The sequence below is a fragment of the Caretta caretta genome, chromosome 5 (assembly GCF_965140235.1).
Source record: "Caretta caretta isolate rCarCar2 chromosome 5, rCarCar1.hap1, whole genome shotgun sequence".
NCBI lineage: Eukaryota > Metazoa > Chordata > Testudines > Cheloniidae > Caretta > Caretta caretta.
In genome coordinates, this window is record NC_134210.1 from 14,069,889 (window position 1) to 14,097,791 (window position 27,903).

At 43.6% G+C, this 27,903-nt stretch overlaps 1 protein-coding gene across 3 annotated transcripts; it reads right to left on the reverse strand.

The window, feature by feature from the left end:
- Positions 1-24,657, reverse strand: HDHD2 (haloacid dehalogenase like hydrolase domain containing 2). 3 transcript variants are annotated; one of them, XM_048850503.2, is made up of 7 exons: positions 24,546-24,657; positions 20,754-20,855; positions 15,702-15,910; positions 11,407-11,491; positions 4,668-4,884; positions 1,712-1,775; positions 1-1,343 (listed from the first exon to the last, which is right to left on the reverse strand). In XM_048850503.2, the coding sequence occupies exons 2-7, from the start codon at positions 20,852-20,854 to the stop codon at positions 1,240-1,242; spliced, it is 780 nt and encodes a 259-aa protein (XP_048706460.2). In that variant the 5' UTR covers position 20,855; positions 24,546-24,657; the 3' UTR covers positions 1-1,239. The 3 variants fall into 3 exon arrangements, with proteins under 3 accessions (XP_048706460.2, XP_048706462.2, XP_048706461.2); XM_048850505.2 differs by having other exon boundaries at positions 4,651-4,884; XM_048850504.2 differs by having other exon boundaries at positions 24,614-24,632.
- Between the last annotated feature and the right edge of the window lie 3,246 nt (positions 24,658-27,903).

Below are 27,903 nucleotides of genomic sequence, written 5' to 3' on the forward strand. Positions count from 1 at the left end.
TTACAGATAAACCTTCTTTCCTTTAGATAGCGCCTGCTACATATTCACTCTATTTTTTCTTAACAAGAAGCAGTGTGGCTTATTAACACAAAGCTATATTTTCAATAAGGTGAGTACTACAATGATGTACAATTACAGTCTAATAACTTAACACTCAGGAGCACTGTAAAACAACTGGAAAGGACTTGATTATTACAGCTTGCAAATGGACCAGGAAAGCCATTTACCATCATTACAAAGTTAGTTCATTTTGGTGGATTTAACACATGCAGGAAGAAAAATGCATGCTACAGAGTGAGATTTCATTTTACAGCTGTATTATCCAAGTGCTTAAAAGCCTGAATCGGTCCCATGGGTTTTGAAGGATTTTTCGCATAGCATTAGAAAGCAAGAAAAAAAAAAAATCTTGCAACTGTAGAGTTAATAGGACCCTGCTGAAGTCTAACTTCAAAAATTCATGGCCTATAAAGCCATTAAGGACCAGATTTTTGTTTCTGCACCATTCCTGTTAATAACAGCATCTAATTAAAACATCTGTAAAATATTGATTTTTTGAATTTTACATAAAACTTGAAAAAACAATTGTTACATGTTTGAATAGAGGGAGAGAAATCAGCAGTCACTGCTATTAGTAATGGTAATATCTTAAGTTGTAAGATATTCCTAATGTGTACCATCTCTACATTTAAATTAGTCAGATCACAGCAGAGAGAAGACACGTGATAACTAAAACAAACATACAAAAACCAACAAAGCTGTTATCATTTAGGCTAAAAATGGCTGTTATGCTTTGTTGATGTTTATTATCTTGGCACATTTCTCATGGGTTTTATAGTTTAATTAACTTGGCACACTTCAGATGGACTTTTTAAACAGTTACTTCCTAAACAGTCAAAAACAAAGACTCTGTGTGAACTTCCCTCCTTTCCCTACATAATACAAGAAAGCAAATTGTTTTATCTGCTGGTTGGTTTCCCTCCACCTGCCACCTGATGAATACTTGTGAGACCTACTTTTCCACTTTCTATGTTCCATCTTCAGCTAAGTAAGAGATTTACCAATGATTTGCCACTGGGTTGTACATCAGTATAATTTCCTTTCAGTGCTCTGCGGTGAGACGTGTTCATTGCCTGATTGCAGGTGTGATGCACACACTGTGCTCTGAGTTTTATTTTGTGAGGAGGGAGGGAGGCAACAATGTCAAAACAGAGTCAAGGTTCTCCAAACTAAATGCTTCTCTCATAGCAGATGCTGTAGGATATGGTCTACTGCTTGTGGGAAGCTCTCACAGGTTAGGTAAGGAGCTGGATTAATTTTGTCTTCATCTGCTGCTCGATATTTACCTGAAATAAAAGAACAAAAAGGTGCTTTTTAAAAGCTGCTTTAGCTGCCCTGCCAGCCTGAAGTCTTCCCTGTAGCTAGGAGAGATTTTATCTGATGCTCCTATCACTTGTACTTCACGAACAACAAGGCACCATAAAAGGGATACCCACTTGGCATTCTCCTTGACCTAATGCATCACAGATGGTCTTCACAGCGTTAGGCTGAGATTCATTTAACACTCAATTGAGATTCCTCTCCGGGGCAGTTTGACCAAAACCCAGACCCAGTTTTGCATTTGTTCAGATTTGTGCTGGAGTTGTTGTTCCAACACGGCTCTATTGCAGTAAACAAATGTATCACAAGATGTCAAAATCCATGCAGTACTTACCAGTCTTTACTAAAATACCTAGCATGCCAGCATTCTGGGCTCCACCGACATCATCCCTGCAATCCTGGCAGACAGAAGAGGAAACAAGGTTAATCTAGAGTTACAGAAACAATTTGTTTATGGGCATTCTGTGGTGCTCACCACCATGCGACGACCCAGTCTAATCAAAACAATAATGGGCCATATCCTGAAATTAGCACTTACGTAACTTCAGTGAGAATTTTCCCCATGTGGGAGATTTGCTTGAGACAGAACGGCAAGATTTAAGCTAAAACTAATATGGTTTAAATACTCTAAACATTAAGGACCAGCTTTTAAAGAGTATTTATGCACCTAAAGATGCAGAGCGTTGCCTAGTGGGGTTTCTGAAACATCAAGATCAGTGGGAGTTAGGCACTTTTGGAAGTCCCACTAGATGCCTGTGTGCCTTTCTGCATCTTCAGGTGCACTCAAAACATAGGAAATGCCAGAATTCAGGCTGCCGGAGTATTTGACTTTGCAACGTTAATACTGTTCTTCTAATGTACTTAACTTTTTAAAAAAAGAAACTGAAAAAATCCGAATTCCATCATGTAGCATCATATTGACACCCACATGGGTCATCAGCAGAGTTGGAACCTTTAGATTCACCGCACAGACCTCTGCCACTTGATCTAATAGAGAACAGGTTGTCATCCTCTATGTGGACCAGCAGTAGAGGTGGGATGAGACATACTTTGCCAGTGGGTGTCACAGACATTTGCTGACAGAAGAACGTTGACATGGAAATCTTGGGTTCTGTTCAGGCTCTGGAAGGGAGTGTGCTCTAATGGGCACAGATTCTTCTGCCAGTTTCTCCCAGCCTTGACCCCTGCTGCTCTGTCCATTCCAGTCTGTCTTTGGCTCAGTCCTGCCACTTCCCCATGCCTGCTTCTTTCTCCCACTCTGCACTCAGGCTTCTTGTCCCAATTCCATTCCTAGTCTCTTTACCCAGCCAGTCCCAGTTTCTTCCCACACCTGCATCTCATCTGACTCCTTGTCCCAATCCACTTTATGATCTGGCTTTAGTCCCCTCTGTATTCAATCATATGGCTTCCTCCTCCATGCAGCCTTGGCGCCAGCAACAAATCATTGAAAACAAAAGAGAGACAGGCTCACTACTCTCAGTTCTGCTGCCTTAGCCCACCCAGGCCCAGAGGAGCTGGGAACAGCCATTACAGGGAAAGTCTGGCTTTTCCGCTGGAGGAAACATGCTCAGTCATGCGGGGGGGTGGCACATAAAAAATCTGGTCAGTGCTAGCAGCTGTGAAAGGCTTGAGCCTTCTCAGAGCGGACAGAATCTTAATGATAACTGTCCCCTAAATTTGGGCAGATTTTTACAGGGACAGCAAAAGGCACATACTCAACTCAGAGGCCACCCATCTGCCAAATTTCAAGTTCCTGCTCCAAAGGATGGGGGTGCTAGCACAGTTCAAAGAAAAGGTCGCCAGAATTTTTTAACTTGGGGGAAAGCCATGTATTTTCCCTATGTCATTCTCAGAAACAGCTATACCGTTTTAGCTGAAGTTTTCCCCCAAAAAATCAGCATGAGGCAACACCCAGCATGGAAAATTCTAGCCCAATCTTGGCAAAGTTATAAGCAATTGAAAACAGAGTCTTTTAATGGGAAATGTTGGACAACCTTAACAGGTTGTGCTACCAGCCCTGCCCATAACATAATGCAAGATGAAAGCCATTTTGAAACATTAATCAATCACTCTGAATTAACGTCTATTACAACGTAAAGGTCTGATCCTGAAGAAGGAACCATTATTCACAGACCCTTATTCCTGCCGAGAGACCTGCTGAACTCAACGGTATCCTGGGCTGGAGGTAGAGTTCCCGTGGGCAGTTATTTGCAGAATCAGGCCCCAGTTTTCTCCTGACAATATGCAATGTTTGGTTACTACAGCTCTGTAACAAACTTAAGGTAATTACTTTTTTAAACATGGAATGTTTCAACCTTACCTTTAGTAGAGTATTCAGGAGCCAAACATTCAAGAGTGATGGTCTTTAAAGGAACTCAACTCCAATCTGGCCCAAGTGTATATTTTGTAAGAACAAGCTTTGGGATTTTAAAAATTTGTTGTTGTAATTACCTGGTCTTGGTAACAGAGCTGAGGAAACTTGTTCCCTCATAATAAGCGAGTAAGTTGGCAGTGTCCCTTTAAAAGAGCTACTATTTTCCTTGTTTTGGGTAAATATTTTAATTTTTTTTTTAAATTAGTTATCTGAGATAGGTGCAGGATCATGGAAATGCTTATTTGGAGCTGGCAATCTGTGGCATAGCTGTACAGAGGAAGAATGGTCCTATAGTTAAGGCACTGAGCTGGAACTCAGGAGGGGTGGTTTCTATTCCTGGCTACAGACTCTGTGTGAGCTTGGGCAGGCTCAGTGAGGTTATGGGATTGATTAAATGGGTTTTGGATTAGGCCTTAAGTGTTTCTGTGTCTCAGTTCTCTCATCTCTAAAATGGGGTTGACAATGGGGGGATCTGATAACAGTCTTCAGCTATGTTAAGTGTTGTTATAAAGAGGATGGTGATCAGTTGTTCTCCATGTCCACTGAAGGTAGGACAAGAAATAACGGGCAGCAAGGGAGATTTAGGTTAGATATTAGGAAAAACTTAAAGGGTAGTTAAGCTCTGGACTAGGCTTAAGGGACTTTGTGGAATCCCCATCATTGGAGATTTTTAAGAACATGTTGGACAAAAAACTGTCAGGGATGGTCTGGGTTTACTCGGTCCTGCCTCAGCGCAGGGGGATGAACTTGATGACTTTTTGAGGTCCTTTCCAGCCCTACATTTCTATGATTCTAACATTTTCTTATCTCACAAGGGTGCTGGAAGGATATGCTCCTCAAAGTGCTCACATACCACGGAGATGGGGGCCACCTAGGTAGGTAGATGATAATGCACTTACTCAGCCGTTACACTTACGTCGCCAATCATAACGGTCTCCTCCGGCTTGCAGCCAGTCCCCGATAAGGCTTCTAGAAAGAAGGTTGTCTCTGGTTTCCCCACCACTGTTGCTTTGGTATCTGTAGCATATTCCAGTCCAGTTACAAAAGGTCCAGGGCCCAGAGCTAAGCCATCTTTCCTCTTATAATATCTAGCTTTGTGTATAGCTATAAGAGGGGCACCATCCAGGATCAACCTAGAGAGCCAAGGGAAGAGGGGAAAAAAAACACGTTTTGCCTTGGATTCACTGATATGTGCTACTGTGGGCCTGATCCTGCTTCCAGTGATGTAAATGCCAAAAAGCTTTAATGGAAACAGGATCGAGCCCCAAACTGTAGTGGGGTTTAGAATTAGACTACTGTTTTACTGAGCGAGTTACATAAATAAAGTTACTTCCCTTCTCCTTCCAGTCATCAGAACCAGCTAATAAAAAAACCTAATGAAGCCACTGTCTTAGAAGGACTGCAAGAGCCAGAGAAGATTTTTTCAAAAGATAGGTATATATTTCTATTCACTCAGTGATGGAATTAAGTCCTTTATCTAACAGAACCTCAAAGTCACTTTCCCTTGTCTATGGCTGAAGTAAGAACTCATTTGATTTATCCTTGTAAATATTTTATTAGATATTAACTGTAGATAGTGCTTGTGATTTTGATGGCTGTACACATTTAATTTCCTGCTAATCTTCCAAGGCCTTCGCTGGGTGGATTAATATTTCAGTGCTTCCAAAATTACTCTGCATAGGAATTCTGCAATACAGATTACTCAGCAGAGCAAATCTTGGTACTGCCTGTACATCTTCCAACTACACACAATCTCTGTCTGCACAATTCAACTCCCACATTCCAATTCCAGCATGCCCAAGTTTCAATGGGGGCCAGGACGAACTCCATGCACAAATCATCCAAAATGGATGTAAGAAAAAAAAGCATGTTAAAATATAAAGACATGCACTAGTTACAATGAAAGATCAGCATGTCCACAGGCCTACACATCACACACATACATACACACACTACTGAATACTGAAGTAGCTGTTTGATTCTTGGCACCACTGATGCTATCAGAAGTTACATTTTAGGAACAAAGTTGTATACAGTCTCCTTGTTATAGGAAGAGAAAAATTCAGAATGGAGGATTAGTCAAAATGTCTGATCAACACATGCTTAATACCACCGACTAGAATAATGGGAGACTAATGAGTGGAAATCCTTCCACTGTTTCTGCTATCAGAAGTTACATTTTAGGAACAAAGTTGTATACAGTCTCCTTGTTATAGGAAGAGAAAAATTCAGAATGGAGGATTAGTCAAAATGTCTGATCAACCCATGCTTAACACCACCGACTAGAATAATGGGAGACTAATGAGCGGAAATCCTTCCATTGAAGCTCTCAGCTGTCCACAGCTGCTGGGGGCTTCAGAAAGTGGACGTAGAAATGTTTTGGGAGAGCAGGAGCTATTTCCTCCCCCCACAAATTTAGGCTGTTCTCACATTTCCTTAGCTCCATTTTTATTATTCCGATTCTCCTGCAACACATGCTGTAGGATCAGTATAAAATCTAGAACTCTACCTGGGGTTTCTGCAAGCAAGAATGAAAGGAGCTTTTCATTATTCCTGCCAGAACAACCCTCAGAAGAAAGCTGCCACTAGCACAGCATTGTCTGGAAAGATCCAGAGAAACATGAATGGAATAGTATTTTGACTACTACTGCTTACTACAGCAATCGTCATAATCTCACGGTTACCTTGTGCTCCAGCACATGCTTTTTGTGTCCACCTGTTGTCTCATACGCGTAAGCTCCCTGGAGCAGGGACCATCTGTCCTTTTTTGGTGTGTGTACAATGCCTACCCCCCATGGGCAGCTCTAGGAATCAGTGCAACACAAAATAATAATAAATTAAACATGAATATTTGTGATTTGGGGAGTCAGCGGTTAAGAAGGTTTCTTTAAACTAATATTGGGTGTGACTGTCCTAGAAGTTAAGGGAGCTCCGCCCCCACACAATCAGATTCTTTGTTTACATTTTGCCATCACCTATATCATAGTTCTTCTCTACAATGGACACAGCAGCTCCATAAACATTGAAAGCATAATCAGTAGCACTGGAAAACCTGCTTAATTGCTTAGCTGAAGGAAGGGTCATGGTACTACCAAGCACTGCTCAGATGTTACAATCCTCTCACAAGTCTTAGTTTCACTGCAATAAAAGCCCTATAGATTGTATCTATAAAAGCTGAGGTAATGATCATTGAGTGCTTCCTGTTTGATTGGACAGAAAACTCTTCACATACCACAGCCAATTCCAAGTCTTTATCACAAGGGGTAGAAATGTAACTAGTACAGTGGAAAACAATCAATGGGGACCCTTTGACGGTTTCCTTGGACTGGGAAAGGAGGACTTTTTGTCTTTTTAGTCCCATTAATCTTGCATAGAAGCCTTCCAGAAAAATCCAGAGTGCAGAGCGACCTCCTATTGACCCTTCACATTCTTTCAACACTAGTCTGACACTCTGCTGTAATTCTACCCAAAGAACTGGATCTATCTAAATCAGGGTGAATAAATAGCAATGATTTTTTAAATTTAAAATTGGATTTTTTTTTATTTAAATGCAATTTAAAATGAAATACAGGCTTATTTAAAATAAAGGTTTAAAATTAAATTTAAAATTGTTGACCTGTTAAGTCCTAAACTTATTATAATCAATTAAAATAATTTAAATTAAATACAAAATATAATACAAGCAGTACATGTTTGCTGCCAAGTTTTAAAGTAAGTTCTACTAGTTTGGGTCACTGGCTAGGCACCAAGAACCAGTCTGTTGAAGTGCTAAACCAACTTTTGCCAGCAGTTCCAATATTTTCCTCATTTCAGTTTATTCAACAAGTTCGGTTCAGTGACAAGATCATTCAAAGTGTGAGGAAAAAACCCAACTATGGGGCATTGAAAAAGCAGGAAAACTTGTTTCCTTTTCCAGTCTATGAATAAAAATTAGGTTTGAGAGGAAGAGATCTACTAATTTTAAATCTGGAAGGACATGGTGACCAGAAACTATTCAATTCACTAACTACAGATCATTCTTCCTTGGTTTAATAAATCAGTTTGTTTTAAATGCAAAACATATTTTGATAAGAAAAAAATGTTTATCAAAAAGGTTAGGTATCCAGCACATTGGAAGTGGCTTTATTTAATAAAATGTAAATGCTGTTTTTGTGCATTTTAAATTGAATTTGAACTTCCACACAGAGCTTGACACAAGTCACAAGTAAAAATAAGTAATAATCTAGTAAATAAGAAATGCACCATTCACCATTTGCTTACATAATAAAAATGTAAAAATTAAGAATCTGAACAAACGTACATTAAGCTATGCAACTGCTTAAAAATGTGTATCCTCCTGATTAGCAACCAAACAAAAAAACCCCAAATTCAGTGTAAAGGTTTTAATGATTACCTATCAGTGAAAAACAAACCTTTCTTTAGGAAAATAACTAAAAAGTACAAATGAAAAACACAATTCAAATCGATGCTTTAAATCAAGGTTTTCTGCTTGCTGATTTAAATCATGATTAAATTGGCAATTTAAATCGCTTTGATTCAAATCAGTCCATCCTGGTCTAGGTTAGGCAGATGCCTCCTGGAGCAAGTCTCTCTTCATATGCGTTTGCAAAGTGCCACAGGCACCTGCAGTATTATAAAAACGATAATATTTCACTCCATTTCATTAGTACAAGTAAAAAAAACTTACACTGAATCAATTTAATCCAAAACAGATTCAACAAGAACAAAGCACTCATCACTGGTCTGCTCATTATGGGTAAAAATCGTGTGTTACTTTCTTAGATATGCATCACTGAAATCTGACGTGAAGCTTGTTTGGGGCAGAAACTCAATTGAAGATCCACAGTTTTAACTCATGTTTAAACTGCGTAAATTCACATCTACCTATTTATTTTGGAGTTCTAGCCACTGGCACATGGGTAGACATAGTCATTATTAGGGAGCACATGGAGAATGAGACACCTTTAACAATATGTGCTATTAGCTTTACCAAGGTTTTCAGATGTATTCACCTGACCATGTCTTTCAGACCTGGATCTGCAAACCTCTGCTATAGCCAGATCTGCACACAGTGGGAGCAGACAATTGGGATACGGAAGAATTTAATATTGCAGAAGCACAAAGATACTTACATTCAATAGTTAGGTGGAAGAATCTAACCCTATAGCCGAGGTTCTCAAACTGGGGGCACGCCCCGGTATGTATTCTGGGGTGGGATGTGAGAAACTTTAGGGAAAAAATATCTTACTGCGCACATTTTACCCACAGTAACGAATAACTGGCAAACAACTGATTCCTCCAGACATATCAGGTCATCAGATAGCACTTTTTGGCCTGAGGGCCACATCGGGTGTCTGAAATTGTATGGAAGGCCGATTAGGGAAGGCTGTGCCTCCCCAAACAGCCAGGCATACCCTGGCCCCCGCCCCCTATCTGACCCCCCCTGCTTCTCGCCCCCCAACCGGCCCCCAGGACCCCTGCCCCATCCACCCCCCCTCATCCCCTAACCGCCCCTGGATCCCAGCCCCCGACTGCCCCCGCCGCTCCATCCAACCCCTCCTCTCATTCCTGACTGCCCCACCGGGACCCCTGCCCCTCCTTGTCTCCTGACCGCCCCTGGATCCCTGCCCCCAGATCCCTGCCCCCGCCGCTCCATCCAAACCCCCCTCTCCTTCCTGACTGGCCCCCTGGGACCGCTGCCCCCATTCAACCCCCCTGTTCCCCACCCTCTGACCAACCCGCCCCCTATCCACACCCCCACCCCGTGACCACCACCACGAACTCCTCTGCCCTCTATCCAACCCCCACTACTCCCTGCCCCCTTACCGCACTGCCTGGAGCACCGGTGGATGGCAGAGCTACATCCACGCCACCCAGAGCACCAGGACAGGCAGCTGCAATGCCCGGCTGGAACCAGCCACGCCACCACACAGCACAGAGCACCGGGTCAGGCTGCGGCCCGCAGCCCCACCACCCAGAGCATCGCGCTGACGGCGCGTGGGGGAGGGGGAACAGTAGGGAAGGGGCCGGGGTCTAGCCTCCCAGGCCAGGAGCTCAGGGGCCGGGCAGGAGGGTCCCGCAGGCCCTAATTTGCCCACCTCTGTTCTAGATGGTAGTTCAGAACCACATGTATTTTTTTTTTTTTAAAAAAAGTAGTATTTACAAGTTCAGTCTCTTCAGATGGAGCTTTTGGTGTATAGGGAATGCAGTATCTAGCCCCACCAACCTTGCATCCCACCTCCTGGGTTATGTGGTCCTCAGTATGTTGTTATAAGCACTGTGAATCCCAAACTCTCTCATTAAGAGAAGGCACTCAGATACTGTGCTGATGGGTGCCAGTACAAGAGAGAGAATGAAACCATTATTTACACACTTTCTTTAGAAACAAACAAAACCCGCAACAGCTGAATGAAGTTTGCTCAAAGTTTTCCTCAGTACTGAGCCAGTCATTCAGGGCACATCCCCATCCTCTCGGAGCACAGGATTTACGATGTATTTTACTCTTCAGTGCTCCTCTGTGTTCCTCACAGCAGGGCAGGACAGGAGCCCAGAGTGACTGAGGGGTAGGAAGAGCAAAAGACTCATGTTCAGTCTCTTACAGCTCAAGCAGTTTTCTAATAATACCAACAATAAGTCCAAGTTAAATGGATCCTAAGCCTCCAAACTAGTAGAAGAGCAGTGTGTGGCTGAATGCATTGCACAAGGGTAGGTAAAATGGCACCGCACAAGCCACTGAGAAACGGGCACAAATGCAGTCACTTGTTTTAACCATGTTATCATTTCAGCAACCTAGAGACAAGAGAGACCAAATACTGTTTCTCAGTGGAGCACAGGAACAACCAGACTGGATCAGACACAAGGACTCAGCTTTTCCAGTATTCTGTCTTCACCTGTGGCTAGCAGCAGATGTTTCAGAGGAAGATGCAAGAAATCCCACATTAGGCAGATGCAAGAGGGCTGGAGGGGGGAAATCTGCCACCACCATTAGGTCTCCCAATCCCTAACAATTAGAGGTTGTTTTAAATCCTGAATCTCAAGATTCCAAAATGTATTAATTCTGGATATTCCTGTAACAAATGGCCAAACCCTTTTGGAATCTTGCTCACTTCTTGTCCGCTACAACATCCTGCGGCAATAGTTCTACAGTTTAATTCCAGGTTGTGAAACCCATTTAATTCCATGTTAAACCACCTTAAGATAAATATGCAGTTAAGCCTCCAGATCCAGCAAGCCCATTACACCTATGGCACTGGAAAAAGACACTTTGAGCCTTACCGAAGCAACTGAGTGTTCTTGCTGTTACCTCTTATTCCCCCTCCTGCCTATTACTTCTCACACTGGTTGTGTCTAGCTGTAAATTAGACTGTAACCTCTTCAGGGCAGGGCCTGTCTTTTATATGTTTGTACAGAGCCAAGCACCAGTTAGATCCTGATTGGGGTATTGGGTGCTACTAGAATACAAATAATGCATAATACTTTAAACCTCTGGTTATCTGAAGACAGGAGTGGAAGACAAGGTTGGATCACTCCATAACTGCCCTGTTCTGTACACCCCCCCTGACGCTCTCGTATAGGCCACTGTTGGAGACAGGATACTGGGCAAGATGGACCATGGTCTGAGCCAGTAAGGTAACTCTTATCTTCTCACGACTTACCGAAATGCTTTATTCATCATCTGATAGTTAAAGTGCTCAGGAGCTAGTCCTACCACCACAGCACTGGGATCATTTGTAGGTATCCCTGGAAAATTAAAACCAAAACACAACCCCTCAGATTTACTTACTCTAAAAAACATTTGTAAACAACAATTTTTGTCTTATGACCAGTGAGCGAATTAGTTTATACCTAACAAAAAAAATTCAGCCTTCCATGTGGTTAAATGCCTCCCTGGACCTCCTATACAAAGTCAGAATAGAAGGGCTTTGTGCAGGGCAGCTAAGAAGAGCTGGCAGGGGAAATGGAATCATTGCCTACAACCCCTATAGCTTGTGGAGAGGCTGCCTGGACACTCCACTTCTACAGCCCAGGGCTGCATTAGCAGACAAGATCCACAGAGGCTCCCTAAATAGGGGAATCAGAAACTTCTGGATCCATATGGTAACTGTGTCTCCAGTGCAACCACAACCTCCTTCCCTCCAGGGTGCTCCAGAGAGACTTACCACAGCATGACTGCAGGGCGTATGCAGTCCTAGCACACAGCTACTTCTCATGTTATCCCTTCACCCAGCAGCACAACAGCAGTTCCACTGTGCCAGGACTTCTAGAAGCTGAGGGGGGGACTGGCCATCTGGCCCATACTTAATCTACATACGGCAGAAGCCATTAAATAAAGAGTCAACATTGACCAGTTACCACTGACAGTTCCCATTCTAAGAATAAAGGGAAAACTACAGCATCTCAGGAAGCAGTCCTTTGTAGAACCTGTAGGGACACATGCGGACATCTTAATGGTGACCACTATGAATAAAAGGTAAAAAGACTGCACTGTTCCCAGTGCCCTGTAGAAGAAGAGGCATGAAAAAATGAATGGCTTCTCTCTTCCGGCAAAAATGCACAAACTAGGAAATCTGAACAGGAAATTATAACCCTCTGAAACATGGAGCAGTTCTAACTTCCATGATCCTTGCTGATTACAATCCACAAGGACCACTGTAAGGAGGAAAGTGGGCAATCAGATCAATAGCAACTGATGGAAGATCCCAGAGGCAGATAAGATTGGATTCATTAGTTGATACACTCGGGGTTAACACTTTCCTGTTGCACATCGAGGCAAGCATTAATTTTTGGTTTTCACAAGAAGTGTTATCGTCTTCGGTTTAAACACACTGACGCCCTTTCATTTTAAAAGTAGACTGAGTACAGTTAGCCGTTGGACAAGAGAAGTCAGCATTTCCTGACACAGACACTTTTAGTTCAGTCCTCAGATCCATAAGTACATGCACATAAAATGGATTAATGTATGTCTTTCAGCACTGACAACAGATAAAGGAGTTGATGTGTCAGGAATCTGCTGTTCTCCATAAGGCATGTAACTCCAGATAAGCAATTGTGATGATAGATCCACCCAACCACACATACTGAAAGATTTAACTAGTGTAGGGACAGAGCATAAAAATTCTTCATTTTTATCGCCATCATCTGAAATAGAAATCTCTGAATACTTAATTTACACGGTTAGTTACCAGGTGCTTTGCACGTTAATTAGACTGCGATAGTAAATTTCAGTGAGTGTTTTGCTGTCCTCTGGTTATTGGAACTTCTGCTTGGGGTGAGATTTCTTTTTGGCAGGCATGGTTGCTGTTGTTGTAAATGTCATTCTGGTTATGATGGAAAAGCTCTATCCAAAGAGGAAGGCTTTGCAGCAGGACCTGCAGGCCATCACACCTGCAAGCCATCACACTTTCGTTTAGTCTCTTCTGCAAGTTCGTTACACAGCCAGGTGCCCTTGAGAATACCTTATCTCCAGTTCTCACATGCTTTGTCCTGCATTGTTCTAGAGCACAACTTTTTTGGCAGTTCTCAGATGGTGATGTCATCTCTAATGTAGCTAGGACATGGCCCACTAATACCTTTGCACAACAGGATCAAGTCACAGAACCAGCAGTGGAAGTAGAGTTGGAGCCAGTGTAGGGACAGGAGCACAAGGGTGAGGCAGGCAGCAGCATCATGCACATGCTGGCGTTTTTGCACTGCTACCCTTGCTGGAATAACTAGCACTTCTGTGCCTCAACAGGTCTGGAGTGAAACAGATTATGGTCCTGTGTCTCATACTGCACATCTTTCAGCAAACCCAGAGAGCCAAATACAAAATGTAGCGTTCAGAGACACCATGTAGATTTAGGACACTCTCTGAAATCATCTGGGTCCATTAACTAAAGAATGGATTACACTCATCCATCTGTGACCAATCTTATGTGGGGAAAATTATCCAAGAACAATCCAACAGCAGTTACTAACAGGAATTTAAAATATTCTCCATTTTACTTAATTGTTTCGGGAATGCTACTGAGAGTATACATAAGTGACTCTGCATATGGAAAAGACCCCAAGATAACCAGTGCAGTCCACGTTAAGTCTAATCAATGCACAGAAATGGCACTGATTTGACTAAACCGATTTAGAAACAAACGGCAGATACTGGCCTAGATAAGGATTGTAGAGAGCATGGATACAGAAGCTGTCCCCAGCAACAGGGATCTGATTTAAAAAAAAAAGAAAGAATAGATTATAGTTTCACTGCCCATAGCTCACTGAGACTTTTCTGAAGAATACTGAATAGAATGTTGGATGAAATTTAGATAGAAAATTCCCAGCTCCTAGCATGAAAGGATAAGACCCTACTGAAATCATAAACCTGTTAGGACTTAAATTTTTGGCATGTGTGTTGGAGGGGGGCGGGAGAGGAAACAATACCAAATGATCCACAACTTTGTCACCCTTTGAGTTAAAATTAAGGGATATTAACATTCTGATTGTTTGCAAATCTGGTAAATTTAGAATCTGGATATTTTCATTTTTCTCAATATAAAGACTTAATGGTAACCCAATAAATGTTTATTAATTCATGATAAATGACAGTAAAATGCCTTAGGTTTTTACATTTGATAATCACAAAGCTAATACATGATAATATCAAATCCATTGCAGTAGCTTTCATCATTGTTGTAGCTTATGAATTGTGATGATTTTGCTAACCTACACGAACAGGCCATTAAGCATGCAGAATATAGCACCGTTCATGGCGCTGAGGTTTAATTAAAATCAGCAAAAATCACATTACAACACTGTAGCTAGGTACCTATAGTAATTCATAAAACTAGTCAGTTTATTCCCCAGAGGTGGGGTCCTCTGAACACTTCTTGGAGCACTAACAATCCTGCATCCTTATCACAGGTGCTGACTCCGTGAGTGTTCCAGGGCTGCAGCATCCACGGAAAAATAATAGTGGGTGCTCAGCATCCACAAGCCACCCGCCAATCAGCTCCTCTCCCCGCCCCTCCCCAGTGCCTCCCATCTGCTGCTAATCAGCTCTTCGGTGGCAGGCGGGAGGCACTGCGGGGGAGGGGGAGTAGCGGGGGTGAGAAGAGGTGGAGCGAGGGTGGGACACGCTTGGGGGAGGGAGCGGGAACAGGTGGGGAATGGGCGGAGCCTGGGCTGGAAGAGGCGGAACGAGGGTGGGGCCTTGGGGAAAGGGGTGGAGCACCCCCGGGGGAAACTGAAAGTCGGTACCTGTGATCCTTATTTTCATTTTAATCTCTACACTACCTACAGGCCCTGTATGGTCACACCTGTCCTTTTGGCAGAAGACAGCGGGATGCAATAGGGGCCAAAGGTCCAATCTTGGTCCTGAATTTGTGCAAGGGAACATTGCACAGCAGCCCTTCACCCTATGTAGGACTTATCATACCACCTCTCCCACTACCACCCCACATATCCTACACTGTCCCCAATCCTTGACAGCTCTGAAACAAAAACCCATACTAGTCTGCCTCTGGTAGTGGAGGCTGATGACATCTCAAGGTGAACAGACACAAATGACACATGAAAGTACCATTCAGTCAATTTACAGCACTGCGCAAAGATGGTCATGTATCTGAATCGAGAAGGAATGGGCACTATGGAGGGGACACAACAACTGTTTTAAGGGCTCAGCAACACTACAGAACAAGAAGCAAATCAATAGGATACAATAATCTATAGATGAGTTTAAGTAGGCGGAATGCACTTACCCAAATAGACAGGTGGTCAAATTAACACTGGAGATAATTACTCCTCTGATACATGCTAGGGTCTCTTTAATGACTGAGAATCTCAGCTTCACATTTTAAATGACAGGGATGGGATCTCACCTATTTACATGGGACAGATGATTGTAGAAGTTCCATCAGCTAATACTATTTCAATAAGGCTCACCAATGCTGCTCCCAAGTTCAGCTGATCATCACCTTACCTCTGAAATCTTGCAAAGCATTGTCGTCCACCAGGAGCAGGGGCCGGACCTGCTTTTGCTCCAGGAGGTTTCTGGCTGCAGTCAGAGATGTGAAGATCTCATCTTCTGCAATGTCAAATTCCAGTGTCTTCAGCCTCTCCAGAAGGTCTCTCTTGCTCTCTTTGGTTGTGTTGGTCACAAATCTAATGGCAACTGGAGCATTGCGTAATCTAATCCAGGGAAAGCAAATCTGAGTTAACTAGAGAATTTTGCTACATACAACATACATTTTTAATGTGACTTTCACTCCTTTCTATTTTAAAGGGACACTCGGTATATAAGCAACTTCTGAAAAGACAATCCCCTTCCCTTGCTGCACATTAGATTACAGATGCCAAAAAGAACTGTAAACAGCTGATGAACTCCTGACCATTTAGCTTGTTTATTTTTTGTTTTTCAATCAGTTGGGTCAATAATCAGATTTAAGGCCCATTGTCCAACAAAAGCAGTCAGGGTCCTCAGTAGGAAGAGAACCTCTTCCACTGGAGCTAAAGGAGTAATGTGCCAGTAGCAACAGTATTCTCTATGTGGAGCAGCCACTAAAGTGGAACATTACACATGGCCAGTGTATTGCATCTGTGACGCTGGCAGACAAGTGGTGCCAGAGGGGGTGAGGGGGAGGTGCACGCGACGGACAGCGTGGGGCACATGGGGCTGCTGGGGGATCATAGACTGGGATTCAGAAGAGCTAGTGGGGGGGGGGGAAGACTAGGACAGAAACTGAATGGGAGTGGGGGTGCAGGGACACATGGGGACGAGGGGAGGGGTGCAGAGACACATAGGGATAGGGGAGCAGGGGTGGCTGAGAGAGGGGGCAGGGCCACATGGGGTCAGAAGGAGGGTGAGGGAGCTGAGTGGGGGTGCACATAGGGGTCCAGGGATACATGGGGACAGGGGGAGGGGGAAGGAAGGTGGCTGAGTGAGGGGGTGCAAGGACACATAGGGTTGCAGTGACACATGGGGAACAGGGACAGATGTGCCTGACTGAATGAGAGAGGCTAGGAGTCAGCCAGGGTCTGCATGAGAGGGGGGCTCCCCGACTGTCTAACATTCTCCCTTCCAAAAAACATGCGCCATACTTCTCCCACCCACACTCAACAACCCTCCAGGTTCACACCCAGTCTTCTTCCCAGCAATTCCTTCCCTCTCATAGAATCATAGAATATCAGGGTTGGAAGGGACCTCAGGAGGTCATCTAGTCCAAAGTCATCTAGTCCAACCCCCTGCTCAAAAGCAGGACCCATACCCAATTAAATCATAAAACTCCCTCAGCTCCTCCGTTATGCCTGACTCCCCCAAGCCTTTGCAAGTCTTTTGAGGGATGCAGGAAATACATTTCTGTATTGTAGTTTAAATGAATTATTACTCAAAATTCTATATGAATATGCCTAGTAAGGAATCTATTTATCAAAAAATCATTTCCTGAATCTTCTTTTTTGATCTGTATTGTTGCAGACATACTTGCTGACAGGTATTTTGACATAAATTATCAAAATAACTGAAATTGGCATAATTATAGTGCGTTATTTTGGCAAATAAAATATGCAGAATTTTAAAATATTGTGCAGAATTTTTAATTTTTTGGCGCAGAATTCCCCCAGGAGTAGTGTGTGCATGTTTACCTGCTTTAATGTTGTAAATAACTCATTTCTTTTTCTTAGTTAATACATCTTCAGTTAGTTTATTATAGGATTGGCTACAAGCATTGCCTTTGGTTTGAGATCTGAGGTACAACTGACCTGGGATAAGTGACTACTCCTTTGGGACTGGAAGTGACCTAAATATTTTTGGTGTAAGGGACCATCTAACACAAAGGCAGTCTTGCCTAGGTGGCAATGTAGCTCAGAATGGCAACAGGGACTGTCTGTGACTCCATGGTTAGGTGTTATAGTGCTACAGGAGTTCACACTTGATACTTGGTTGGTGAAATCTAAGCACAGATCTCACAACAAAATTTGGGGTTTGTGCCCTGCTTTTTAACAGTCTGCCCTGAGGTTGGCACTCACAGTTGTGAGACACTCCAGAAAGCTTTACAGCATCTGCGTTGCGAACAATACAAGGAAACATTAAAAACCCAAATAAGAGAAATATTTTCAGTTCACATTTTATTTAACTTAATAAAAAAAATGTTTCTATGAGCCAACGTTACCAAGAGTAGAGGGGAGCAGAACCCAGTAGATTGGGTCAGGGGATGAAGAAGAGGGAAGTGCCAGCTCCACAATTTGTGCCCCTTCCCACTCCAAACTTACAGAATCTAAAGTTGCAGCTCTGGACTGGGGAGTCTGTGCATTGGGGGGTGGAGGGGGCAACATGTGCACGAGGAAGGAACCTTGGCATAGTTCTCACACTACCCCACCCATCCTGGCGCAAGTTACTGCTGCGTTAGCATTTGCTTCTGTGGTCCCCATCCCCACCTCAAAAAAAGAGTCAAATACCCCTGAAGGGGTGATGTGCTGGCCAGAGAGCCTGTAGCCACTTCAATGGGGAGTCACCTCTTCCCTGCCCCCCTGCTACCTATAAAAATGGAGGAGAAAATTCAATGATTTCAGACTCAGTCTTGCAGCTACAAAAGAATAACTTGTATAAGGTTGCATCTGAGCACGCTGTATTTAGGTTCTTCAAAACCCTTTTATTTAAACTTAAAGTCTTTATTTTGGATCAGCTACATGACAGCATTCCTAACTAAAAACATTTACCACCTTGTGGCTAAATTACTATATTGAACTCAACATGTCTAGCAAATTTCATGGCAGCTGGAGCATTGTGCATCGCCATACATGCTAGGTGAAGCTGTGTTATCTGTTTGGCAGTTTTATGTTAGCTTCTGCTGCCTTTTTTCCCAACTGAAAAACACCAATCACCACAGAGTTAGGGCTGTGCATGCTCCTGATGATCACATAATTCCAAGAGACAGCTTTAATGGGATTTCCTTTATTTTACTTTTAATTACTCCCCCACCATCCCTTTATGCATTTGTTGCTACAGAAACAAACACTGGCATCAATATAGCACAGTGAAAACAAGAACAAAGTTTGTCAATGCTGGAGATCTGCTGGTGCCTGCTGCTGATCCATTTCACCTGCCCTGCTCTCTCAAAGGATGTGCCGACATTTTATTCAGTGATAGGCTGCTAGAGAGGTCACCGTTTTGTCCAACAGTTACTGCTGAAGCTGAAACTGAGTTTTTGCTATGTCACCTGCAGTGCTAAGATGTAATCCTGGCAAGCAGAATCTACTCACTTGTTCACAGAATGAGCCACGTTCCAATTGCTACAGCTTCTTTTGGGAAGAGCAATTACCTGGGGATATTTCTTTAAGTCTCCAAGTAAAAAAATCTGGTTGTTCTTTGCAGTGAAAATGACTGGCCTTCTTTACAGGGCTGCTATCCCAGGTACAGGCAGGGCATGCACTAGAATATGATTTATAGGTGCAATACATCTTCTTCCCCTCCCACCTCCCCCTTTCTCACACTGACCCAGGCCAGTACAGTACCTGGCTGAGCAAATCCCAGTAGAAACCAGGTGGAGATGGTACAGAAAGTAGGAGAGAAGCAGTGGCTGTGTGGTAAAATAGCTCCTCATCTCCTTATCCCACACGAGCCCCTTCAACACTCTCCCTCTCAGGGATTGAAGATCTGGAGGTGTACACTGAACCTGGGAGGAGCCTAGATGATCTCTATGGCACCCCCCACCCCCTTCCAATCTATAGGGATTTCCCCATGGAAGATAATACTAACCCCCTTGATATCATTTTCTACAGGTTTTCCCTGAGCACAGATGCAGCATGGAGCAGTGGCCAACCAGGACCCATGTTGCCACAGGATTTCCAGGGGATTAGTGGTTCTCACTCCTTTTTCATTCTACAGGTTTAGGAGGCAACTGTCTCCACCAGTGTTAGTAGAAAGAAACTCAGGCGTTTCCTGATCCCTCTGTGAGTTTTTCCTACAACTAGTGGTTTAGCACTACAAGTGTCTAATTCGGAAACCACAGTTACATATATAGGCCCTGACCCTGCAAAGACCCATGCTTAACATTACACTTTAAAAGTAATCCTACTGAAAACAATGGGACTATTCACAAAGTTATGCATAAAGTTAAGCATATGTGTAAGTCCTTGCAGAATCAGGGCCTTATGTCTTCCCCCTACTCAGGTCATTACTTCTGCATCATTTAAGGTGTCATCTCTTAATCAATTTGATCCTATAAAATATGGGGAGAAACCACCAAAGTTAAGAAAAGGATCTGTTTTCTAGGAGGAAGCATTCTCTAGCAGTTAGCAGATGGCAACAAGACCCCTGGGTTCCTTTCCTACCTCCAGGTCATTGATGTAGGAATAGAGAGCATACATCTGAATAGAAGACCTGAAGAAGAGCTCTGTGTTGCTCACAAGCTTGTCTCTTTCACCAACAGAAGTTGGTTCAATAAAAGATATTACTTCACCCATCTTGTCTCTTTAATATCCTAGGACCAACATGGCTATAAGAACAGTGCAATTTTACAGACAGGTATTTATATCTCACTCATCTGAGTGCTTGGGGATAATGACACAACCTACTAGGAGTGCTGGGAGGATTAATTAACATTCTGACATTCTCAGAAAAGCGGGGCTATATTATCAAACATTTCCATAGCATGGTAAATTAATGTGCTCTAAAATTGGGCCTTTTGCTTCGCAGAACAAGTTTTAAAAAAAACATTGTTAATAAAATGAAGCAAAAACTAAGCAGAAAGGCCAAATTAAATGTAGGCTCCCCAAAGAATACCCTATGAGCCACAATCTTCCCCCAGTTACTCTAAATTTATATCACTGTAACTCCAGTGGCTTCAGTGAAGTTACTATGGAGTCAGTCCAATGTAACTGAGAGTGGAATAGGGTGACGTGTATATTTGCTTATGTACATCAGGAGAATGAGGCACAAGCTCCAGAAAAGCCATTCAGCTAATGAGGTATCTGTATAAAAACAGCACTTACATGCATTTTTGTCTTTCAGAGGAACATGGGAGGGATAACTTGCCTTTTAAGAGCTTCCTGTGAACCCGGCACAGCTGAGTCCTCAATGTGAAGTGTGCCACTGAGATCCACCAAGACTGCTTTCAGCACGCGCCGAGCTGCCATCCTTCATTCCCCAGGGAAAAAAAATAAATGAAACAAAAAACTGGTTAGGAGACAATGGATGATAAAAATGAGGAACTCTGTTAAGCATCTCATTTGTGCCAAGCCTGGTATTCCTCAGAACATTACTCATAGTATTAAATGGGCCCCTTTAGATAGAGAAATGAACAGCAGTGTTTAAAAAAAATACATAATTGATGGGGTGGTATTTTCTTAAAGACACTATATATGGAAATCAGGTGCTTCTTTTTTTTAAGGGCTTTTATATGAGCCTTTAAAAATTTTCTAAGCAACTAAGACCATAGGGAAGGAGATATTTAGGTATGATATTGCTGGATGGAGGCCTCATCTTGCAAATCTTTGCTCATTTAAGTACTCCCACTGACTTTAGTGCATTACTCACATGAAAATACACAGTATTCAGCAATTATGTAACACTTTCAACTCTATAGCGCTCAAACTGTTTTACAAAAAGGGGTATTATTCCCTTTTTGCAGATGGGGAAACACAGGCACAAACAGGCTAAGGGATTTGCCTAAAGTCAGACAGTGTAACAGTGACTGAGCCAACAATAGAATCCAGGTTGCCTAATTCCTAGTCCCAAACCCTGTCTAGCATGCCAAGCCACAAAGCAAGTGAAACCTGACAGGACTGGGTCCCAAGATAGCTGGCAAAAAACAGGCTTGCAGCGTGCCAATCTGGAAGTCAATGAGAGCTGAGGGTACTCAGCACCCAGCAGGGTCAGGACCCTCATTTTGTGAGGCAACAGTCAAAATCTTAGATCAGAACACTTCTGTGCCATACAAACAAGTGCAGAACGCTCGGCCTAAAATAGAAAGCAGCATTCCAGGGGTACATAGAAGGGTGGACGCTCGGCCTAAAATAGAAAGCAGCATTCCAGGGGTACATAGTAGGGTGGAGGAACAAGGATTCTGTTTTTCAGGCCTGTCGGCAAATCACATGTGGCAGAAGAAGAATCATCTGCAGAAACTAGTACTAGTCATTAAAACATCCCTAGTTCTGATACCCTTTTGAACTGTGTCTGCTGCTCCTTGAACACCTTTGCTCAGCCAGTTGTCCCCAATTGCCTAATGGCACAGTCTGCTGTCTCTAGATTTTAATCAGTATTTTCTGTTGATCTGTTTTGATCACAGTACATAAGAAATTTGGCAGAGTATTGAACCGGGTGACGAGTACCTGCCTTAGTAGATTTTAAATCTTTTATCAGAACATTGTTATCAATTCATATGAAGGACCATTTATGTTTAACTGAAATCAAATCAGTCATGAACCTGATATCTAAGGTACTAGGGAAATTCTACAACTCATACTGGTAGATGGTATCAAGGAAGTTTAAGCATATCTTAAAAATTAGTCTGATACTATGAAGGCCAAGGCTGAACTTCTATGATAAAAAGTTGATAAATGACTATATTGGCAGAGCTAGTGAGGGATATTTGGCAATTTCATTATAAAGAGGGCATCTGGTGGTAATTCAACACCTTCTCCAAGGGTCAAATCTTCTGGCCCAAATTAAGGCCATCAATGTACCTGAATGCAATGGAAACAGCATAGCTTCACACTATCTAAATGCCACAGAGCTGTTTTCCATGAGGCCTTTCAACCCTAGCACAGGAGCTTTTAAGGCAGTGGTTCTCTGACTTTTGTACTAGTGACCCCTTTCACACAGCAAGCCTCTGAGTGTGACCCCCCCCATAAATTAAGAACACTTTTTAATATATTTAACACCATTATAAATGCTGGATGCAAAGCAGAGTTTGGGGTGAAGGCTGACAGCTCGTGACCCCCCATGTAATAAAGTCATGACCTCCTGAGGGGTCCCAACCCCCAGTTTGAGAACACCTGTTTTAAGGGATGAGGGGGGACAGAAAAGCAGATCCGCCAGTCCTGCTTACATGAATTCGCCAGCCAAACCTCATGCCAGCATAGCAAGCATGTAGTGTTCATATGAACAGCCGCAGCAGCTGAGACAGTGACTATGCTGCAGCTCCAAGGCCCGATGGGTGGGAGGGAATACCTTACCCCCTCACCGCTATAACTATTGACTCCTCTGTATGCAGCCCATTTACTCAGGCTGTTCTCAGAGAGCAAGCTTTCCCCATAATTAACAAACTTGGTCATATACAGAACTCCTTTCAATGTAGCTGAAAAGTGGAGCGATTTTAAGAATAAAATTCAAAATCCAGTCAATCCTGTGATACTTTGAAATCCAGGCATCAATGCTCACTTACTTATACAGCAAGTGGCTTAATGTAATAGACTGGAGAACGGTAGAGAGAGACATCCTTCCCTCTCCCTTTTCAGCATCCACCCTGTGAACCTTATTCATGTTCTGCCTCTCTAAAGACAATCTTATTTCAGAGAGTAGGGGATGAAACATGCAACCAATCACTGCAGCATACTGTCAATGAGGAACTCAATATATTGTACAGTGTCAGCTACAGTTCTAGGGTGATTCATAACTATAATTTTGGGCTGACCACTCTCCATTATTTGCTACCTAACATTCCACATTGTGTATCAATATACTGTAAGCTGGGCTCTCCTGCCCACATTTTGTAATAACCATACAAGGGAGTGTACATTGTGATACACATGTATGGTATAGTGCCATAAATAAAGCAGATGATTAAAACAATATATCATTAGTTTGAATACATACCCCTTATTTGAAAAGATGCCCCTTACTTGATCCCTATTGTTCTGCATCATGTCAATACATAAGCTACTTTATCCCATATATTTCAGCAATGATTATGCAAAGTACAATACCCTCTGATACCAGTGTATATTATACTAGCTATGATCTTGTACTGCAATTAAAACACCATATGGCACAATAAACTCTAAGCTGCATTTATTTCACCCACCGCATCTCCTTTCTCTCCTGGAATTGCAGGGGGTCACCACTGATCACATAGGTCAACTTATGTGGACAATGGTTACATTACAGAAGATAAAACCCAGGAAGAGGAAGTGAGCTGTGAATCCTCATGCTCCAGGGCACGAGCCACCCACTCTCCACCTGGGGTGAGGAAGGAAGTGCTGCTATGGGCAGGTTAGTCCATAACTGCCCACTACGGGACCTGTCACAGGCTGGACAGGCTATGGGTCTGTGCCCAAGAGGCAGCTCTCATGGCGTGTGTTACCAAGGGGCCCCCAACAGGGCTCACCCATGCATTGTGGGAAATCAAGCCCTCCAGGAAGCTCTATATGGGAGGAGACAAGGTCACCCCTAGGAAGCCTGGGCGGGGCCTGTGGTTACGCCCCGCCCCGGAGAGGGTGGGCGCTGAGAAACCCCACCCCCCTCAGTGCCCCGCTCTCAGGCCTGACACCCCTGATACTAGGAAAGGCAGGAGGGCAATGGAGACTCAGCCTCTCCCATATGCACCAAGTGAAATGTGGCAGAGCGAGGACTGGGGACTCCCCTCCTCGCCATGGAAATGGTACCGTCCTCTCACCGCAGAGGGTCCATTCTCCCGCGAGGGGTGACACACAGAGAGTGTGAGGTGCGACTGGGGCTCCCTCTTCCTCACCCTTTCTCATGCAGTTGGTCCCGCCTTCTCCGTAGAGACAGCGGGATTTGGACCTGTCCATTCTCGGGAGTGGGGGAGGGCAGGTTTCTCAGGGTATCCCCATTTTAGCCCCCTTCCCACACAACTGCCCAACTCACCTGACTCCAGCCGAGCACCCGCCCAGTAGCGGGAGGGGAGAACGAACCGTGGTGTACCCGGGACCTACCTGTCCCTGCGCTATGGGGTCCTCGCGGGCTCTGAGCGGCTGCCCGGCCCAAACGCCTGTGTTTTTTCAAAGACCAAAGCTATGTGAGATATTTTCGCAACTTGCAGTTTTGTGGCTCCGTGAGTGATATTTCTGCATTAAAAAAATGCAGCCTCCCCCGATGGAATTTGGTATTACGGACAGGCACTTTGAGAGACAGCCTCACGTCCCAGAATACGGAAGTGCAGCCTGGCCAAGTGCAGCCTGGTTGCGAGGCTGGCGTGCTGCACTGCTCATGCCAGTCTCAGGTGGGGGGCAACCTGTGGAGGGTGTGGGTCCCTGCATGGTCTGCATCACCAGAGGCGGTGCAATCCACAGACGGGACAGCATGCCAGGCTGCATTGCTAAGGGCAATCTGCAAATATGAGAGGTCACAGCTGATCATGCGGTACCCTTTAGAGCACTCTCCTATAGCATTGTGAAGAGACAACAGGCCCCACCTTGGAGGGCTACTGTGCCAGCCCAGGAGCATTCTCACATGATGGTGAAGCCCATATGAGCAGCAGGTTCCATCAGGCCTGGCTGTCTGTCGATTGTTGTGCTTTCACATGTTCAATGGGTCTGCCCAGGAAATAGCAGTCTCCATTTTCATGGGCACTTTAATCATAGAAATGTAGGGCTGGAAGGGACCTCAAGAGGTCATTGAGTCTGGTCCCCCACACTGAGACAGGGTAAGTGTACCTACACCATGCCTGATGCATGATTGTCTAATCTGTTCTTAAAAACCTTCAGTAACAAGGCTTCCACAGTTTCCCTATATAACCTGTTCCAGTGTTTAACTGTCTGTATAGTTAGATTTTCCTAATATCTAACCTAATTCTTCCTTGCTGCAAACTAAACTGATTACTTCTTGTCCTACCCTCAGTGGACATGGAGAACAATTAAGCACTGTCCCCATTATAACAATCTGTTCCATATTACATATGGTTATTTTTCAGGGCTAGCTGAAGTCCTCTAAAACACAGTTTCAGCATTCTCTTCAACAAAGTATTTAGTTTAGCAATTCCCCTGGTGGTTTGGTTTAGTTTTTGAATAAGCATCAGAAGTTTAAATTGGGTTGGCCTGTAAAATCCGCAAGTGGGGATCTTTGTATCAATAGATCTTATGAGGCCTGTCAAAGCGGGCCTCCTGTAGAGTTGCTCAAATCTGTGTACTGTACTTAAAATATCCTGTACCTAGTGGCACAGGAGGCAACCCATTTTCCCATTGCTGTCTTGTTTGATTCTGTTGTAAGTTGTTTCCATGATGGCAGCATCCTTTTCAATCATCCCGCAGTTCGTCATTCTTTGTCCTCTGTGCTTTCTCTTCCCTGCAGGTGGAACCCAATCCAAGCCATACCTTGTGCCTCTGCCACTGAGTAGCCTGATGACATGGCCAAAACCACCGCAGCCTTGTGGTTGTGCATAATATAGTTATACCTGATGTATACCTCCATCATGTGTCACCCTGGCTCCCAACACACCCCAGCCAAACCATCCCCACTCTTTTGAACCCCCTTCCATGTCTTATTTCCATAATTCCTTATGCCTCCCAGTACCCTGCCACCCCCTTTTATATACTTAGTACACTACAACTTCCTCCAATACCACCTTGTTTGTCTGCACCACAACCTCCCTTCTCCTTCCTCCCGCAAGGCCCCTCAGTTCAGACTGGGCCTCATGTGCACCTACGTCTATATCCCTCCCAACCCACCACCCGTTCATCTATAAGAGAAGAGCAGCTAGCCCTATAGAAAAAGGGGAAGAGGCAATGGAGACTACACCAAAAATGAAGAGGATTACAAGGGAGAATAGGAATGGAAAGAACTTGCAGCCAGAAGGAACAGGGGATAGACTGGAGAATAGCACCGTCACCAGGAAAAGGCAGGTCTATGTGATCGGGGACTCTTTACTGAGAAGAATAGACAGGCCTGTAACCAGAGCTGATCCAGAGAATAGAAGGGTGTGCTGTCTTCCAGGTGCTAAGATATGGGATGTAGACCTGAGGTTGAAAAGGATCTTAAAGAAAGAAATCCCCTAATTATCCTTCATGTGGGAACAAATGATACAGCTAGATTCTCGCTGGAAAGTATTAAGGGAGACTATGCTAGGCTGGGGAAGACGCTTAAGGAAATCGAGGCTCAGGTGATCTTTAGTGGGATTCTGCCTGTTCCTAGAGAAGGGCAACAAAGGTGTGACAAGATTATGACTATCAACAGATGGCTTAGGCAGTGGTGCTATAAGGAGGGCTTTGGGATGTATGGACAGAGGACAGTTCTCTTGGGATGGACTTTATCTGAGTAGGGAAGGAAATAGACTTCTAGGATGCAGGCTGGCACAACTGATTGAGAGCTTTAAACTAGGAATTTGGGGGAGATGGTTGGGAGATGTCCAGGTAATCTCCACGCTGGATTTTAGCATTGTGAGGGAAGAAAACGAAGTAAGAAAGGATACAGCCGTGGGTAGGAGAATGTTTATAAGGAGGAAGGGCAGTGTGGATACCAGTCTAATAGGTTATACTGGTTGTAGAATGACTGTGCCTAATAGGGTACAGAATGTGATCGAGGCCAAACAGCAAAAATTAAGATGTTTGTACACCAGTGCGAGGAGCCTAGGTAACAAAATGGAGGAACTAGAGCTACTGGTGCAGGAAGTGAAACCAGATATTATAGGGATAACAGAAACGTGGTGGAATAGTAGTCATGACTGGACTACAGGTATTGAAGGGTATGTGCTGTTTAGGAAAGACAGAAATAAAGGTAAAGGTGATGGAGTAGCATTGTATATCAATGATGAGGTACAATGTAAAGAAATAAGCGATGAAATGGATAAGACAGTCCATCTGGGTAAAAATTACATTGGGGAAGAAAACTATTAGAGCCTCCCCTGGGATAGTGCTTGGGGTGTGCTATAGACCGCCAGGATCTAATTTGGATATGGATAGAGCCCTCTTTAATGTTTTTAATTAAGTAAATACTAATGGAAACTGCGTGATCATGGGAGACTAACTTCCCAGATATAGATTGGAGGACAAGTGCTAGTAATAATAATAGGGATTTTCCTAGATGCGACAGCTGATGGATTCCTTCATCAAGTAGTTGCTGAACCGACTAGGGGGATGCCATTTTAGATTTGGTTTTAGTGAGTAGTGAGGACCTCATAGAAGAAATGGTTGTAGGGGACAATCTTGGTTCAAGTGATCAGGAGCTAATTCAGTTCAAACTGAATGGAAGGATTAACAAAAATAAATCTGCAACTAGGGTTTTTGATTTC

Bases quoted from the DNA above. Each gene is read 5' to 3' on its own strand.
- HDHD2 (XM_048850503.2), bottom strand. From the start codon at position 20,854: ATGGCAGCTCGGCGCGTGCTGAAAGCAGTCTTGGTGGATCTCAGTGGC. The intron at 11,492-15,701 runs GTAAGGTGATGA...TTAATTTTCCAG, and splicing joins TGCTTTGCAAGATTTCAGAG to GGATACCTACAAATGATCCC. The intron at 1,776-4,667 runs GTAAGTGTAACG...TCTGTCTGCCAG, and splicing joins AGACCGTTATGATTGGCGAC to GATTGCAGGGATGATGTCGG.